Source organism: Xyrauchen texanus, chromosome 23 (genome assembly GCF_025860055.1).
Source record: "Xyrauchen texanus isolate HMW12.3.18 chromosome 23, RBS_HiC_50CHRs, whole genome shotgun sequence".
NCBI lineage: Eukaryota > Metazoa > Chordata > Actinopteri > Cypriniformes > Catostomidae > Xyrauchen > Xyrauchen texanus.
In genome coordinates this window covers 29,839,527-29,855,344 of record NC_068298.1, presented here as the reverse complement: position 1 = coordinate 29,855,344, position 15,818 = coordinate 29,839,527, and the positions used below count along the sequence as shown (strand labels likewise).

At 36.8% G+C, this 15,818-nt stretch overlaps 1 protein-coding gene across 3 annotated transcripts in view; it reads left to right on the top strand.

The window, feature by feature from the left end:
* Positions 1-683: 683 nt before the first annotated feature.
* Positions 684-15,818, top strand: part of LOC127663400 (ADP-ribose glycohydrolase MACROD1-like) — a 94,686-nt gene continuing 79,551 nt past the window's right edge. For all 3 annotated transcript variants that reach the window (XM_052154972.1, XM_052154971.1, XM_052154970.1), the window contains exons 1-3: positions 684-1,284; positions 3,814-3,903; positions 8,809-8,919. In XM_052154972.1, coding sequence (XP_052010932.1) covers positions 888-1,284; positions 3,814-3,903; positions 8,809-8,919 — 598 coding nt within the window. In that variant the 5' untranslated portion in view covers positions 684-887. The remainder of the gene's footprint in view (positions 1,285-3,813; positions 3,904-8,808; positions 8,920-15,818) is intronic.

Here is a 15,818-nt window from a genome sequence, read left to right as displayed (position 1 = left end):
GTCACCCACACCTATGATATCGCTGCTGAAGATATGGATTTAACCACCAGAGTGGTCTGGAGTACTTTTATGTGACCCTATTGTGAATTTTGGAGCCTCGAAATGTTGGCACCCATTCACTTGCATTGTATGGACCTACAGACCAGAGATATTCTTCTAAAAGCAATAATACAAATATTTGTTTGTGTTCAGCTGAAGAAAGTCATACACATCTGGGATAGCATGAGGGCGAGTAAATGATGAGAGAATTTTCATTTTTGGGTAAACTATTCCTTTAAATAAATGTAACTTGAACCTTTTTTTTTTTTACATCTTACTTTTGCTAGGAATCATTTTTAAATGAATTAATTGAGACACTACATGCAATACCTTTAGATAAAAATAAATAAATAAATAATTTGTCAGACAACAGGACTATTTACTGTAAGTGCACTAAAGCTAAAAGGTGGTTAAAATGGTTGATGACGAATTATAGCATCTAAACTATTCAATTTAACTTTAATTTTCACATTTTTATAAAAATATGAGGATGAATTAAAAGGGTTCACGTATATGTTATTCCTCAACAACCCAAAGGCAAACAACCAAAATATTGCGTTTATATTTTTATTCCTGCTAGATGGCAGTATTGGATAAATCGTGTGATCCGGGACAGTCCAAGTAAACGCTCATGGACCCCTACATATTGGTATTGCCTCGATTGTTTTCACTGTTGCAGAACATTTTGTTTCGATTTCAGAATATTTGTGTTATCATCTGAGCGCCGTTTGTTACTATTAATTCTACATCGAAACCACGGTAAAATTAAAGTGCAGTCGGGAGAATTGTGGGCTTAAAAGTCACATTTGACATCTGTGAGGACAGAGTCAGGACAAAACACGCAGGCCATGGCGTTTCAGGTGTCAAAACTTGCCACTCGTGTTTCACTCTCAAATAGCGTTGGATTGATATCCAGCGCTGAAAACAGATGCCCGAGTCATGTAAAGTCTGTCAGCAAATTCGCACAAAGCTTAACCGAGCGCTCTTTTCACACACTATGCAGCGCAGGTAAAGGGCTATTGCGTTCTCAGATGGTCTTTCCTAAAACACAGTGGGAGAAGGTCTCGACAGCTTCAATTTCACTCTTATCATTGAAGCCCCGCGGCTCCATCAGAGTTGCCCTCGGTGCTGTTGGGCTGTCAGCTGCGGTCATCGCGACTCTGCACACGGGCACACTGCTCGCCATGAGCGAGCGGACACACCTGAACCTGCATTCACCCAACACTGACTGGAAAGAGTCAAAGAGTGAGTCTCTCAATAGAAAGTGAACTTAGGTCAAATAGTCTGGATCAGACTTCCAAGACGCAGTTCAGAAATTAATTAAATGTAATTTTCATACAGCATACGCTCACTCAAAAAAATGCTGGGGTTAAAATGACCATTGCTGGGTTATTGGGACACAATTCTGGGTAACTATTGAACAGAACACATGCAGTTATTTTGATCCTGACTTGATGAGTTAGAAAGGTCTACTGTACATTAACCAGTGTGCTGGGTTGTTTTTTGACACAATGCTGGGTTAAAATTACATACATATTGCAGGTTACTCATTTGGGATAATGATGATAATAAGTAATAATAAAAACAACGAGGAATGTTTATTGATTTCAAATAATTCCAAAGGGTTCATATCACAAAAATACACAAATAAATAGATAAATACATACATGCATGCATGCATTATAATTCAACTTAATAAAAATGCTAACAATGTAATATCTCCTTTCAACAGCTTGCTTTTTATGAAGAAGATCAGTTCTAGACATTTCTGGAATCACAAGTTTTAAGGAAATATCCTATAATAGATAAATCTTATAATATAAATATCTAATAGCCTATATGGGGGGGCTTTTGAATATTCTTTTGGAGTCAAAAAGGTTGAAAAACTCGGGCTACATAAAATATAATCATACGGTTGAGTCCACTTGGAAGTGTTTTTTGTTTATTTATAGTTTTAATTAATTAATTTATTTGTAATATTTATTTGTATCCCCTTTTCTCCCAATTTGGAATGCCCAATTCCCACTTCTTAGTAGGTCCTTGTGGTGGCACAGTTACTCACCTTAATCTGGGTGGTGGAGGACAAATCTCAGTTGCCTCCACTTCTGAGACCGTCAATCCGCACATCTTATCACGTGGCTCATTGTGCATAACACCGCGGAGACTCCCAGCATGCGAAGGCTCATGCTACTCACTGCGATCAATGCACAACTTACCACACACCCCATCGAGAGTAAGAACCCCTAATCACGACCTCGAGGAGGTTACTCCATGTGACTCTACCCTCCCTAGCAACCGGGCCAATTTGGTAATTTAGGAGACCTGGCTGGAGTCCGTCAGCACTCCCTGAATTCGAACTTGTGACTCCAGGGGTGGTAGTCAGCGTCAAGACTCACTGAGCTACCCAGGCTCCCCTGGAAGTGTTTACTTATGTTTCTGTGTCAAATTTTATAAATGTTATATTTTCATCTAAAAACTGCGGAGTATGAAGTTGAATTGTCAAATCAATAAAATAATAACTGTAAATAAAATTAACAGTTTGTTACTTTGTACGAATTTTAGAATTTTTTAGTGTGTGGTGTGTCCTCATTTTGCTGTATTGACAGCATGCACTCGGAAAACCTGATGATCCATGTTATCCAGCATGATTTAAGAATGTCCCAAGGAACATCAAAAGGAAATCTGACTTTTTGTTCAAAGGAGTTAACATGGTCAATGTCACAAAGTTGCTCATTTAATTAGTGACATGGAAAGAGTACAGATTTGTACATATTTTATATTCATTTTATGGCCTAAAGTTCCTTTGTTTTAAAATTTTCAAAAACCTATATACAGTGCATCCGGAAAGAATTCACAGCGCTTTTTCAACATTTTGTTACGTTACAGCCTTATTCCAAAAGGGATTAAAGTCATTATTTTCCTCAAAATTCTACAAACAATACCCCATAATGACAACATGAAAGAAGTTTGTTTGAAATCTTGGCAAATTTATGAAAAAAAGAAAGAAAAAAGAAAATCAATACTTTCCGTATGCACTGTATATATTTTAAGGTTTAAAGGTATAGTTCATCCAAAAATGAAAATTGTGTGACTTTCTGTCTTCTGCAGAACACAAATGAAGATTTTTAGAAGAATATTTCAGCTCTGTAGGTCCATACAATGCAAGTCAACAGGGTCCAAAACTTTGATGGTCCAAAAGTGACAAAGTATAAAGCATAAAAGTAATCCAGTGGTGTAGGCCATATCTTAAGATGTAATATTATAGGTGTGGGTGAGAAGAAGATCAATATTTATGTCCTTTTTACTATTTATTCTCCTCGCACAGTAGGTGGCGATAAGAAAAAAGTAAAAAATAAAATATAGAAGAACTCTTAGGAGAGAAGAGTGCCTAGGAGGGCTCTTTGAAAGTGTAGATTTATAGTAAAAAATACCTTAAATATTGATCTGTATCTCAGATGTTGCATTGTATGGACCTACAGAGATGAGATATTCTTCTAAAAATCTTAGTTTGTGTTCTGCAGAAGAAAGTAACATCTGGGATGGCATGAGAGATGAGATCAATTACATTTTTGGGTGACCTATCCCTGTAAATTAGTTTTTAAATCTCATATTGTCAATGTGAACTCAGACATTTGTAATCATTTATCAATATAAATAAAGTGACGCCTGACATTGCTAAATACAGTTCGCCTCAGGTAGAACATTGTCTGACTTTGAAATTGTTCATGATTTTGGTATATTTTATGCTTTGGTTTGTATATTTGTCTTTGGTAGATCAGCTTTGCTCTATGGATAGAGAAAATAGGAGGAAAGTGTACAAGGACTACATTCCTCTGGAGAAGATTCTTGTCTGGACTCCATCAGGTAAACCAGAAACACACTCATTATAAACAACAGGATTACCAGCTCTGTGACAAAATCATTGAAAACTAGCTTAAATCCAGCTCAACGTCCAACCCACATAGGCATAGCCCTTCAATGTTGGTTTACAACAGTTAAACAATACCCAATTTGTAATTATGGTAAAAAAATGTAGAGTAAAAGTGGTTGACACTCTAAATTGTCTTGCAATAACAGTTTTGGTGGGGGAAAAAAATTGCAAATGTAACCCTTAAATGCATGGTAATTTTCCCAAACACTCTTAAATATTCAGGCTTTTAGAAACCTTACACTTAAATCTATAAAAAAATCTATAAAAAATATATTTTCAAGAGAATTAGAAAACAATAAAATAAGATTTATTGAAATTTCATGAGATGCAACTGGCTGTCAAACACATATTGAGCTACACATAACACATAATCTACACATGTGTAATGTACTGTACGTATGTGTAACTTATGTGTAGCTTATGTATATCATGTGTATTTTCACGGGCACTTGTTGAGTCTAAATAGATGCACAACAGACATAATTTCAGTAGTACACCCAAATGACTATAGTCATATAATAATACTATGTTGTACTTGCTGTAAGTTTACTTCAACGTTGTTTCTTCTTCAAACAGCTATGTCAAATTTAAATCAAGTCAATCACTGAAACAACAGTGCCACCTTGAGTAAGAAATTGCATGTATATTATGTATGTGTACAGCCGTGGCCAAAAGTATTGGCAGTGACATACATTTTGTGTTTTGCAAAGTCTGCTGCTTCAGTATTTGTAGATAATTTTCTATGGTATACTGGAAAACAATGATAAGCATTTCATAAATTTTAAAGGATTTTATTGGCAAAAACATTATGCATATGTAAAGAGTCAATATTTACAGTGTTGACCCTTGTTCTTCATAACCTCTGCAATTCTCTCTGTCATGCTGGATATCAGCTTCTGGACCAAATCCTGACTGATGGCGATCCATTCTTGACTTATTAGTGCTCGGAGTTGATCACAATTTGTGGGCTTCTGCTTGTCCACTCGCCTTTTGAGGATTGAGCACAGGCTCTCTATGGGATTAAGATCCGGGGTTGCCTTGCCACGGATCCAAAATTTCAATGTAATGATCTCCGAGCACTTCATTATTACTCTTACCTCGTGACATGGTGCTCCATCATGCTGGAAAATGCACGGATCAACACCAAATTTCTCCTGGATCGTTGGGAGAAGTTGCTCTTGCAGGAAGTTTTTATACCATTCTTTATTCATGGCAGTGTTTTTGGGCAGAATTGTGAGAGAACCCTCTCCCTTGGATGAAAAGCAACCCCACACATGGATGGTCTCAGGAGGCTTCACTTTTGGCACAACACAGGACTCATGGTAGCGTTCATCCTTTCTTCTCCGGACTATCGATTTTCCAGATGTCCCAAACGGTCGGAAGGGGGCTTCATCAGAGAAAATATCTTTGCACCAGTCTTCTGCTGTCCAATCCTTGTACTTCCTGCAGAATGTCAGTCTGTCCTTGATGCTTTTCTTGGAGATTAGTGGCTTCTTTAATGCCCTTCTTGACACCAGGCCATTGTCCAAAAGTCTTCACCTCACTGTGCGTGCAGATGCACTCACACCAACCTGCTGCCAATATTGAGCAAGCTCTGCACTGGTGGTGACACGATTCCGTAGCTGACTCCTCAGGAGGAGACGGTCCTGGCACTTGCTGGACACTCTGGGAAGCCTTCTTCACTGCAGATGAACCTCTCTCCTTGAAGTTCTTGATGATCCGGTTGGTTCTTTCAGGTGCAATATTCTTTGCAGCAATTTCCTTGCATGTGAGGCCATTTTGATGCGAATCAATGATGGCTGCATGTCTTTCTTTAGAGGTAATCATTGCTAACAAGAACACAGTGATTGGAAGCAATTCTTCCCTCCTTTTACAGCAATCAGTTTGCTCTTATAATGAGTGATTTCACCTGACTAGTACTCGTTCACACTTTCCCAGGTGCTGCTGATATGATTAGTGAAATGATGTTAGCTGGTCATACGAAATTTGAATTTTTGTGATAAAGTTATTTTTTTTGGCCAATGAAGCTTTTTGCAATTATTTAAAATGCATCTGATCACTCTGCACAATAATCTAGAAACAATGTGAATCAACACCACAACAACTGAAGCAGAAAACTTTGCGAAACACAAAATGTATGTCACTGCCAATACTTTTGGCCACGGCTATATATGCATATAAAATACTGACAATTCACCATTGTTGATAGTTCAGTGTTGCACAGAAAGCCAACATGATCTAGTATTTATTTGTATGAATATAATACTCATTTATCTTGTTATACACAAATTAATAGATGTCCTGGGATAGTAATCTTAAATAGATATTAAATAATTATAAAAACTATAATTTATTGAAGTGCAAAAAAAAAAAATTCCTACACTCTTGCATGCCTCGTGACTCTAGATACCCTATACACTTTTGGTACTTACTGTAAACCATTATCTTTTATTTTTTGCAATTTTGCCATTTTTTGTGTTACTCTATTTATAAGAAATGGATTTGGAAGAAATGGAGATGTGGGCACAACTCAAAAAAACGGATGAGGTACAGGGGGTGGAATGAGGTTAATAAAACAGCTTGCTAAAATCACCTCAAAGCAAAACTTGCTTAAAAAAATAAAAAAGATTTGTATAATCAGTGGCTTCCTAAAAACATACAAAGAGGAAAAAAAGAAAACACATCATCAAAGCTTTATGCTTGGGTCACTGAGGGTTAAATCCCCCAAAATACCATAAATGTGCCACAGATTTTACAGTCCCTATAATTTTAAAATTACCCCACATTCTGTTGGCCTGCTGTATAATGAAAATAGCGTCATTAAACATTTGCAAACTTCAATAACCGCTGAAAATAATCAAGCCAATGCCATAATTAAAGGATGTATTGCATTTTGTTAATTTTTAAGTAATAATTGTTTTTTTTAAGCAGGACAGGCTTTAGGGGGTAATTCGATAACAGAAATGTGTAAAGTACCATGTTGATTTTTATATTGTAATCATAATCACTAGTTTCTGTTTTATCAAAAATGCCTTTCATTCAACATTCAAATCTAATTTGTGCAATGTGTCAAACCCTCAAAACATGAATTAAAAAATCATGGCTGTTTAAAAATTCTGCAGAAGTGTTAGAAGGCTGTAGACATGAATAGATTGTTGTGCATAGCTTACTACTGGGGTTGTTTTGTGTAAATACATACATGTTAATGATGTTGATGTTAATTATACAGGTGAAACTCGAAAAATTAGAATATTGTGCAAAAGTTCATTAATTTCAGTAATTCAACTTAAAAGGTGAAACTAATATATTATATAGATTCATTTCAAGCAAAGTAAGATATTTCAAGCCTTTATTTGATATAATTTTGATGATTATGGCTTACAGCTTATGAAAACCCCAAATTCAGAATCTCAGAAAATTAGAATATTACACTGAAATCAATAAAAAAAAGGATTTTAAATACAGAAATGTCGGCCCTCTGAAAAATATAATCATGCATATGTACTCAGTACTTGGTTTGGGCCCCTTTTGCATTAATTACTGCCTCAATGCGGCGTGGCATGGATGCTATCAGCCTGTGGCACTGCTGAGGTGTTATGGAAGACCAAGATGCTTCAATAGTGGCCTTCAGCTCTTCTGCATTGTTTGGTCTCATGTCTCTCATCTTTCTCTTGGCAATGCCCCATAGATTCTCTATGGGGTTCAGGTCAGGCGAGTTTGCTGGCCAATCAAGCACAGTAATACCATGGTCATTGAACCAGGTTTTGGTACTTTTGGCAGTGTGGGCAGGTGCCAAGTCCTGCTGGAAAATGAAGTCAGCATCTCCATAAAGCTTGTCTGCTGAAGGAAGCATGAAGTGCTCTAAAATGTCCGGTAGACGGCTGCCTTGACTCTGGACTTAATAAAGCACAGTAGACCAACACCAGCCGATGACATGGCTCCCCAAACCAACACAGACTGTGGAAACTTCACACTGGACTTCAAGCATCTTGGATTGTGTGCCTCTCCATTCTTCCTCCAGACTCTGGGACCTTGGTTTCCAAATGAGATGCAAAATTTGCTCTCATCAGAAAAGAGGACTTTGGACCACTGAGCAACAGACCAGTTCTTTTTTTTCTTTAGCCCAGGTAAGACGTTTGACATTTGAAGCCTATGTCCAGGACCCGTCTGTGTGTGGTGGCTCTTGATGCAGTAACTCCAGCCTCACTCCACTCCTTGTGAAGCTCCCCCACACATTTGAATGGCCTTTTCCTGACAATCCTCTCCAGGCTACGGTCATCCCTGCTGCTTGTGCACCTTTTTCTTCCACACTTTTCCCTTCCACTTAACTTTCTGTTAATGTGCTTTGATACAGCACTTTGAGAACATCCAACTTTTTTGCAATTACCTTTTGAGGCTTTCCCTCCTTGTGGAGGGTGTCAATGATGGTTTTCTGCACAACTGTCAGGTCAGCAGTCTTCCCCATGATTGTGAATTCAACTGAACCAGACTGAGAGATCATTTAAAGGCTCAGGAACCCTTTGCAGGTGTTTAGCTGATTAGAGTGTGACACTTTGAGCCTACAATACTGAACCTTTTCACAATATTCTAATTTTCTGAGATTCTGAATTTGGGGTTTTCATAAGCTGTAAGCCATAATCATCAAAATTATATCAAATAAAGGCTTGAAATATCTTACTTTGCTTGTAATGAGTCTATATAATATATTAGTTTCACCTTTTAAGTTGAATTACTGAAATTAATGAACTTTTGCACGATATTCTAATTTTTCGAGTTTCACCTGTATGTATTTATATACGTTAATTACATTCTTAACTTTACTGTTTGTTACCTTATAGGTGACTCCTTTTGTTCACCTCACTGCAAACCCAATGAAGAACTGAACAAGAAAATATCCCTCTTCTGTGGTGACATCACCAAACTGGAGATTGATGCGATTGCCAATGCAGGTGAGAGTCACAGTGCAGGAAAAGTCATTTTCTGCATTTACCTGGTTGAGTTTGTCTGCCAGGATTTATTTGATTGTTTCCTGCATGCTTGTACCAAAGCCATATATCATAAACGTCAAACACTGATTCAGCAGTTTATTGTTCAAAGTTTTTCTTTGAACAAAGAGTACAAAAGAGTTGTTTTTTTCCTTTCATTTAATTGTTTATTTTTTTGTAATCACAAGATTCATTATGATTTAATTTTTGGTTAATATTACAGTGCAAGATATGACATATTTGAACTCATATTTGGCATGTTTATGGCCCAGTTCTGTCTGAATTAAAGCTGACATACTGTATATATATATATAGGCAATGAACCTCTGACTTTAGGTTGCAACAGAGGATGTGTGTTTTAGTTTAGAGAGCCTGTGCAATCAACAAGAACTTTAGTGGACAAAATAAAAAAAAAGTAATTTCAACCAATTTACAATTTTCAGTGCCATTTCAATAATATTAAAATGTAAAAAAAGAGCCATTTTTTTTTTTTACCAGTTAGTAGAGCACATGTCACTAGGTGGAGTTAGAGCTACTCCATCCAGTTTTATCCAGTCAGCCAATCTGTACACACACACTAGTTTTGTTTTTTTTAAATATAACTTATTTTATTAAACTGTATTTACATGTGTTTTCTTGGCAGATGCAGAACTAACTTAGGAAAAGTGCTTATATTGTGTTTTCTCTTACAATTGTTTCTATAAATAGCAAAAGAAACAAGTCAAGCACTAAGATGGCACTGCTAAGCATCACTAAAAAGTCTCTTAGTTTTTCAGGGCTCTCAGTAAAAAGGTTAGGAGGAATGTGCCATGCACCATAAGACTAAAGTGCATTTATTGCAGTTCAGGAAACTAAACTCACAATTAATATAACGACATCAGAGTCAACATATGCAGTAATTGGCATATTGACATTAGCATGTTCATACAGCTCTATGAAAGTGCACTGGTTTATTATTTTCTCCATCATCACCTCTAATCTGCTATAAAGCAAAGCAATGACTGGCTAATGTTTCTGCAATCTTGAATGTATTTCCATTTTGGATGTTTCGCTTGCTGCTAGTCGGCCCAATGTAGTTCGGTGTTTAGGCTCATTGCGGGGAGATTTTTCCAGATTAGAAGCAGCATGAGATGTGAACATTGGAGACAAAGAAACTGTAAGGCCTAATAAGAGTCGGGATGGAGAAAGAGAGAGAGAGGAGCTAGTGTGACAGGACATTGATTCATCTCTCCCAGTTGATGCATTGATCGGTTGGCTGTAGGTCTCAATGTAAAAGCGTGAGGAATAACAGACTGTCCTGCGGTCATTAATTTTGAGGTTGGAATGAACTTCCCAGGACTGCTAAGTGTGCATCTCACCAAAGTACCCAAGTTAGCACAAACACTCTCAAATGATTGTACCTAGGATGCTTTTTTTTACAGCATGTTGCTTTATAGATCTTACAAGTATGACTCAAGCACATCACATTTTACTTCCGGTATGTGATGTATTTCAGAGAGAAACAGGACATTCAATGAGAAATAACTGTCTGGCGGGACTTTATTTGATCCAGTGGGAAATAATTGGATCGTGAATAATGGTCTCTATGTGACAGGTGGTTGAAGATAGGGGTTAAAAACGAGAGCTTGTTGACATCAGACAAAAAGTTGTTTCAGAGGCAAAGCGCAAGTTACATTTATAAAAAAGAGAAAGAATGAAGATTAACTGATTTTTTTCCTTTTAAATGAAGCGCACACCAATGAATTGTTGCAACCTGGTTTCATAGAATCATGCTACCATACCACATTTTGCAAAATACATGGCTGCTTGTGGGTATCGCAGCAGTTTCCAGGTGAAATATACACTAGAGGTGCTACAACAACAATTACTTTTATTCTCGTTCACATAAATCACAAGTAGAATGGCATATTATCAGTTCATAAACACTTAAATTTTGCCTTGTACCTCACACAACGCTATCTTATTACTTCTATCAGGAAGACTCTCAGACTTCAGTGAAATTTAAGATGACATTTATTTGATGAATATAAAACAGAAAAGTAATGTCTCTCTTTGGCATAACCCCCATCTGGCGGTCCGAAGAAGTTGTACTCAGAACCGTTATATCCTTTATTATAATATTAGGCAGGGGTGAGGAGCCTACTCCCATGCAGGATGGGACTTAACTGGTGGTGGTGGAGGTTGCCATGTTAGCACACTGAAACAGCAATGTGATAGATTATGAGCAGACTTATAAAGCAATGGCTTACATGTGATTGGCAAGGAATTACTCGGCTAATAGTGCGATGATGTACAGCTGCTAGTCTTCCCGCTAGAACTTCGCTGCGCTTACATATCTAAACACTTTTACTGTAGTGCATGGCTTGTAAAAAAGATACATTTTAATATGGGAGTCTATACGCTCAGGAGGTGTTTTGAGTTCAGTTCACTTTATTTCCATAGAACAGTTCATTGTGAACACAACTCTGCAGCCTCTACATCTGTGAATAAAACTTAAAATAAACAAAAAAAATTCAACTCGAACCATGATTTAAATTTCAGTGAATATTTTCATCATTATAATTATTATTTTTACTATTTGTATTTTTATTATTTTCCACCTACATGTTTAGATGGATACTTGCCTGACGGTAAATGGAAAGGTGTGTGTATATATATATATATATATATATATATATATATATATATATATATTATTATTTTTATTTTTGGACCACTTCATTATTTTAATTGCTTTTTCGTTTCGTTTGGAATAAAATTTGAATTTAGAAATGTATTTGATTTAAGTTTAAAAATTAAATTAATTTAGTTTTCATTGCAGAACACTAAAGCAAGAATATTCATCTTTCCCTCAGCCCCGGGGGTTGCCGATGTAATTGGATTTTGAAATATATATATAGATATATAGTGAAGGAGGGAACAAAACAAATGTATTCACACACATATTTTCCCAGACAATGAAATACCTGCCCGGTAGAGAATGCACGGATGAGGTTCTTTGCTAGAGAGATGTTGTCCTTCACAACTGTTGTAAAACCATCTTTCAAAAAGTTGAACAACACACATTTTAATTGCACTTCATTTTTTTCCAGTTTCATTTGAATTTGTAGTTCAAATAAATAAAAAATATAGTTCAATGTTTGAAATCAAACTTTAGCTTTATTGTGTAAGCATAACCCTAACAATGTTTAATAAAAAAAAAACATAGTACCACCTAGCGTCCAACCAGCGGTAATATCGGTGTTCATCAGTTCCCTGTGTAGTGTTTTTTCGACTATTAGGGGGAAGCCCTAGTACTAACCACTGCATACCGGAAACATCCCACAAGACCTGCTGTTTTGGAGATGCTCTGACCCAATTGTATAGACATCACAATTTGGCACTTGGCAAAGTTGCTCATATCCTTATGCTTGTCCATTTTGCCTGCTTTCAACACAAGAAATTTTATGAACTGACTACCTGACTACCCACCCCTTGACAGGTGCCAATGTAACGAGATAATAAATGTTTTTCACTTCACCTGTCAGTAAATGAATGTTGTCTGATCAACGTTTAAACATTTTGCACATTCTTGTTGAACTTAAGTCTTAATGTAATGCTCAAGATTACTCAAAGTTCCATATTTGCTGTCAATTTACAATAGGAAGGTTCGAGTCTCAGTGTTTTTTAGGGGTTACTATTTAAGTATAGTGTTCATGCAGAACATTTCAGGTTTGAGACTTCTCTTATATTTTTTTAATGGGGGCGAGAAAGTGAAATTCTTTTTAAAATTCCCCTCACTTTCGGGTTGAATATCTCTGGTGGGGGACAAGATAGGAACCTGAAATTTTCACAGAAATAAGTCCTCTATAGTAGCATTCAGTTTGAGATTCCACTGGTTACAGAGCTAGGGCTAGTAGAAGTCTGTGAAAAGCCTACTTTATTCATGCATTTTTAAAAATGAAGAAATGTAATATAAGCATAACAAATAATAATTTTTAGTTTTTTACATGTACATGTTTTATTTGAAGCTGTGAGATTTCCTCACTCAGTCTCTCTGAAATATTGTGGGAGTGTCTGGTGACTGTAGTCAATTCGGTAGGTGTTAGTTTTCTGAGAACATTATTCATGGGAACCCACACTTTGTCCTCAGTAGACATTTTGAATGATGTTCTTGGTCCAGATGAGTGGAAGACTTTTACAAAAACATCACAGTTTTCCACGTTGATGTCTTCCACGGTGTGTCTTTAACACATTAAGTTTCTCAGCCAGAGCAACAGAGAATTCATCCCTATGAGAATGACAGTGATCATATCTGCTCTGTCAGTCACAAACCACTGCATAATGGTGATGTTATCAGGAAGTGTGTCATCTTTTGTTCTGGCTCTTCAAGCATCTGCATTAAGGCCTCTTTACCTGGACACTGATCACACTTGTTGAGCATGCAGTCATAACTGTTTATGTCACAGACTAGAAGTTCCAGCAGGTCCTTGTCATCCACGTTTAGCTTTGCTGACTCAATCATCAGCTTGATGTTCTGATGTTGTGTGCAGACAGACAGTGCGAGTTCCAGATGTTCCTGCCAGCACACACCATTTTGCCTCAGTTCACAAAATCTTGATCTTTAATTCTGGGTGCTGACTTTTAAACTCCACATGCAATTAATTAAGGTTACTTAAAACTAAACTCTTTTGTTTATGAACTTTTTGAAGAACCGTGCGTTAGATCATGATTCACTGTTGCCAGTATCAAAAGTAGTAACATTTTAGACCTCATTGACAAGCATAAGCTATTGTATGTCAATCATAAACATAATTTCTGTAAAATACTGCTCGTTTGTATTATTTGTTATGCTTATATTACATCTGTTCATTTCTCGAAATACATGAATTTTCCCCCAGATTTCTACTAGCCCTAGCTCTGTAACCAGTGGAATCTCAAACTCATTTTTTGTAAAAATTGCAATTTCTAACCCACATAAAAAAAAAAATTATAAGAGAAATCTCAAACCTTTTTTTTTTAGTTGCCAGCCACCGCCAGGGTTTTTGACGATTTTCGCTAAATTTTAATAGCCCGCAGAATATTTTCTTCCATGAATATATGAAGATGCTATATATCAAAATAAAGATCTGAGCCTCTGCTTTTAGGCAAAAAAAAAAACGATTTTATTTTATCTTCATTTGTTCTTTTTTTATTGCCACTTGAACAGAGGTAGGTTTTGTCAAAAACAACATTTCGGACAAAAAGCTGAGAAAAAGGCATTTTTATCAAACAAGTGCTTTAGTATTAGTATGGTGTTCCACTTCACGTTTGAGACGATCGCAGTCTGTTTCTTTGATCAAAGAGTTGCGTACTCTTTCAAAACATGCGCACGGGTCTTCCTTACCGTATACCACCTAAAACACGGATACCCGGAAAATTCCGTGTTTGGCGGGGAAGCGTTTTTTTCATAAAACCCGGAAAATTCCGTGTTTGGCGGGGAAAGAGTTAAGATGGACTGACCCCAAAGACAAACCTTTGAGATTGTTTCCATTCCATTTGTACTTACTTATCGAAGCTGCCATATTTTTTCAGATTGACCCCTCAGTATGTGCTTTTATCATTTATGGTGTTCTGTACCTTAAAATGAAACCAGTATGAACTCCATAGGCATCAATATGTTCTAATGTGTTACTTAAAGGTTGAAAACATAATGTTTGACATAACAGTGTCATGACCTGTGCTAATCGAACCGTTAGGAAGGTTAAAAACAACAGTATAACTGAGCAAAAACACACAAATGCACTTTCTTTGAAACTTTGCTGAGAACTCAATCAATCAAGGAGGGAAAGTGATGGAGAGGTGGGCCGGAGTGAGGAGGACTGTTTGTCTGTCATTCTCAATAAAGATTGGATTTACAATAACATTGCCTTCACCCCCCTGTCCTCTCTCTCCTCCCCCTCACAACATTTTACAGCTCTTGGCTCCTGGATCAGCCCTATAAAACACAGTAAACATAAAATCCACAAGCACTTAGGAACTGTCCTTCCGAGAGCAGGGGTGGAGGGAGGGATAAACATCCTTTTTACGCCATCATCCATCCATCCCTCCGTCAACCCACCCATCCATCTAGTTAGTGGGAGACGATATACTGTCCTGTATTGGTTTTATTAAGATGAATTACATAGTGAATGGACTATTGTGATTAAGTTTGCGAGAGGAAAGCACATGCCCTTTTTTTATCATATGATGGAAAAGTAAAGAGAGTAATAATTAAATATTAATATTAGGAGAAGATTTAGGATGTTTCTCTTGAAACAGATCCAAAAGTGCTATTTTGAGAAGATTATTTGGTATGTTTGCCCGCTGAGAGCCGTTGCGTTTGCTACAGTTTGCCCTCCGTGTTTATTCATTATCTAAAAGGAATTAAGGATGAGTGTCAGTATTCCGAGTCACAGATAGATATTCCAGACACAGATCTTCATATAAGAGTGATGTAATGCAGTATAGATTATAAAGCAACTTTTTGGAGATTTGATTGAATTTCTTAAATACAGAAACAAACTTGAAGGGATTTGATTGAATTTGAATGAATTTATTAAAAAAGCAACAAAAAAAGTGGAGGGTGCTCTGACTGAGGCTACGGTTTCTATTTATTTTTAATTCCTTCTTTTGACTGACAGCAGAATAATCTAAAAAGCCCCAAGACATGTTTCACAGCAGCATATCTTAACCCTCAGACAGAAAAATAGCCCCACAGACTGATAGAGGAGAGAGGCATGACAGCGGATGAGAATGAAGGGAGCATTGCCGCATATCTGCCGGTGCAGTTTTAGTTTCTCTGCCTGGTAAGATGGTATGCATAATTCACACTGATATGTCTTCCTTACACAGAAAGCTTGTGA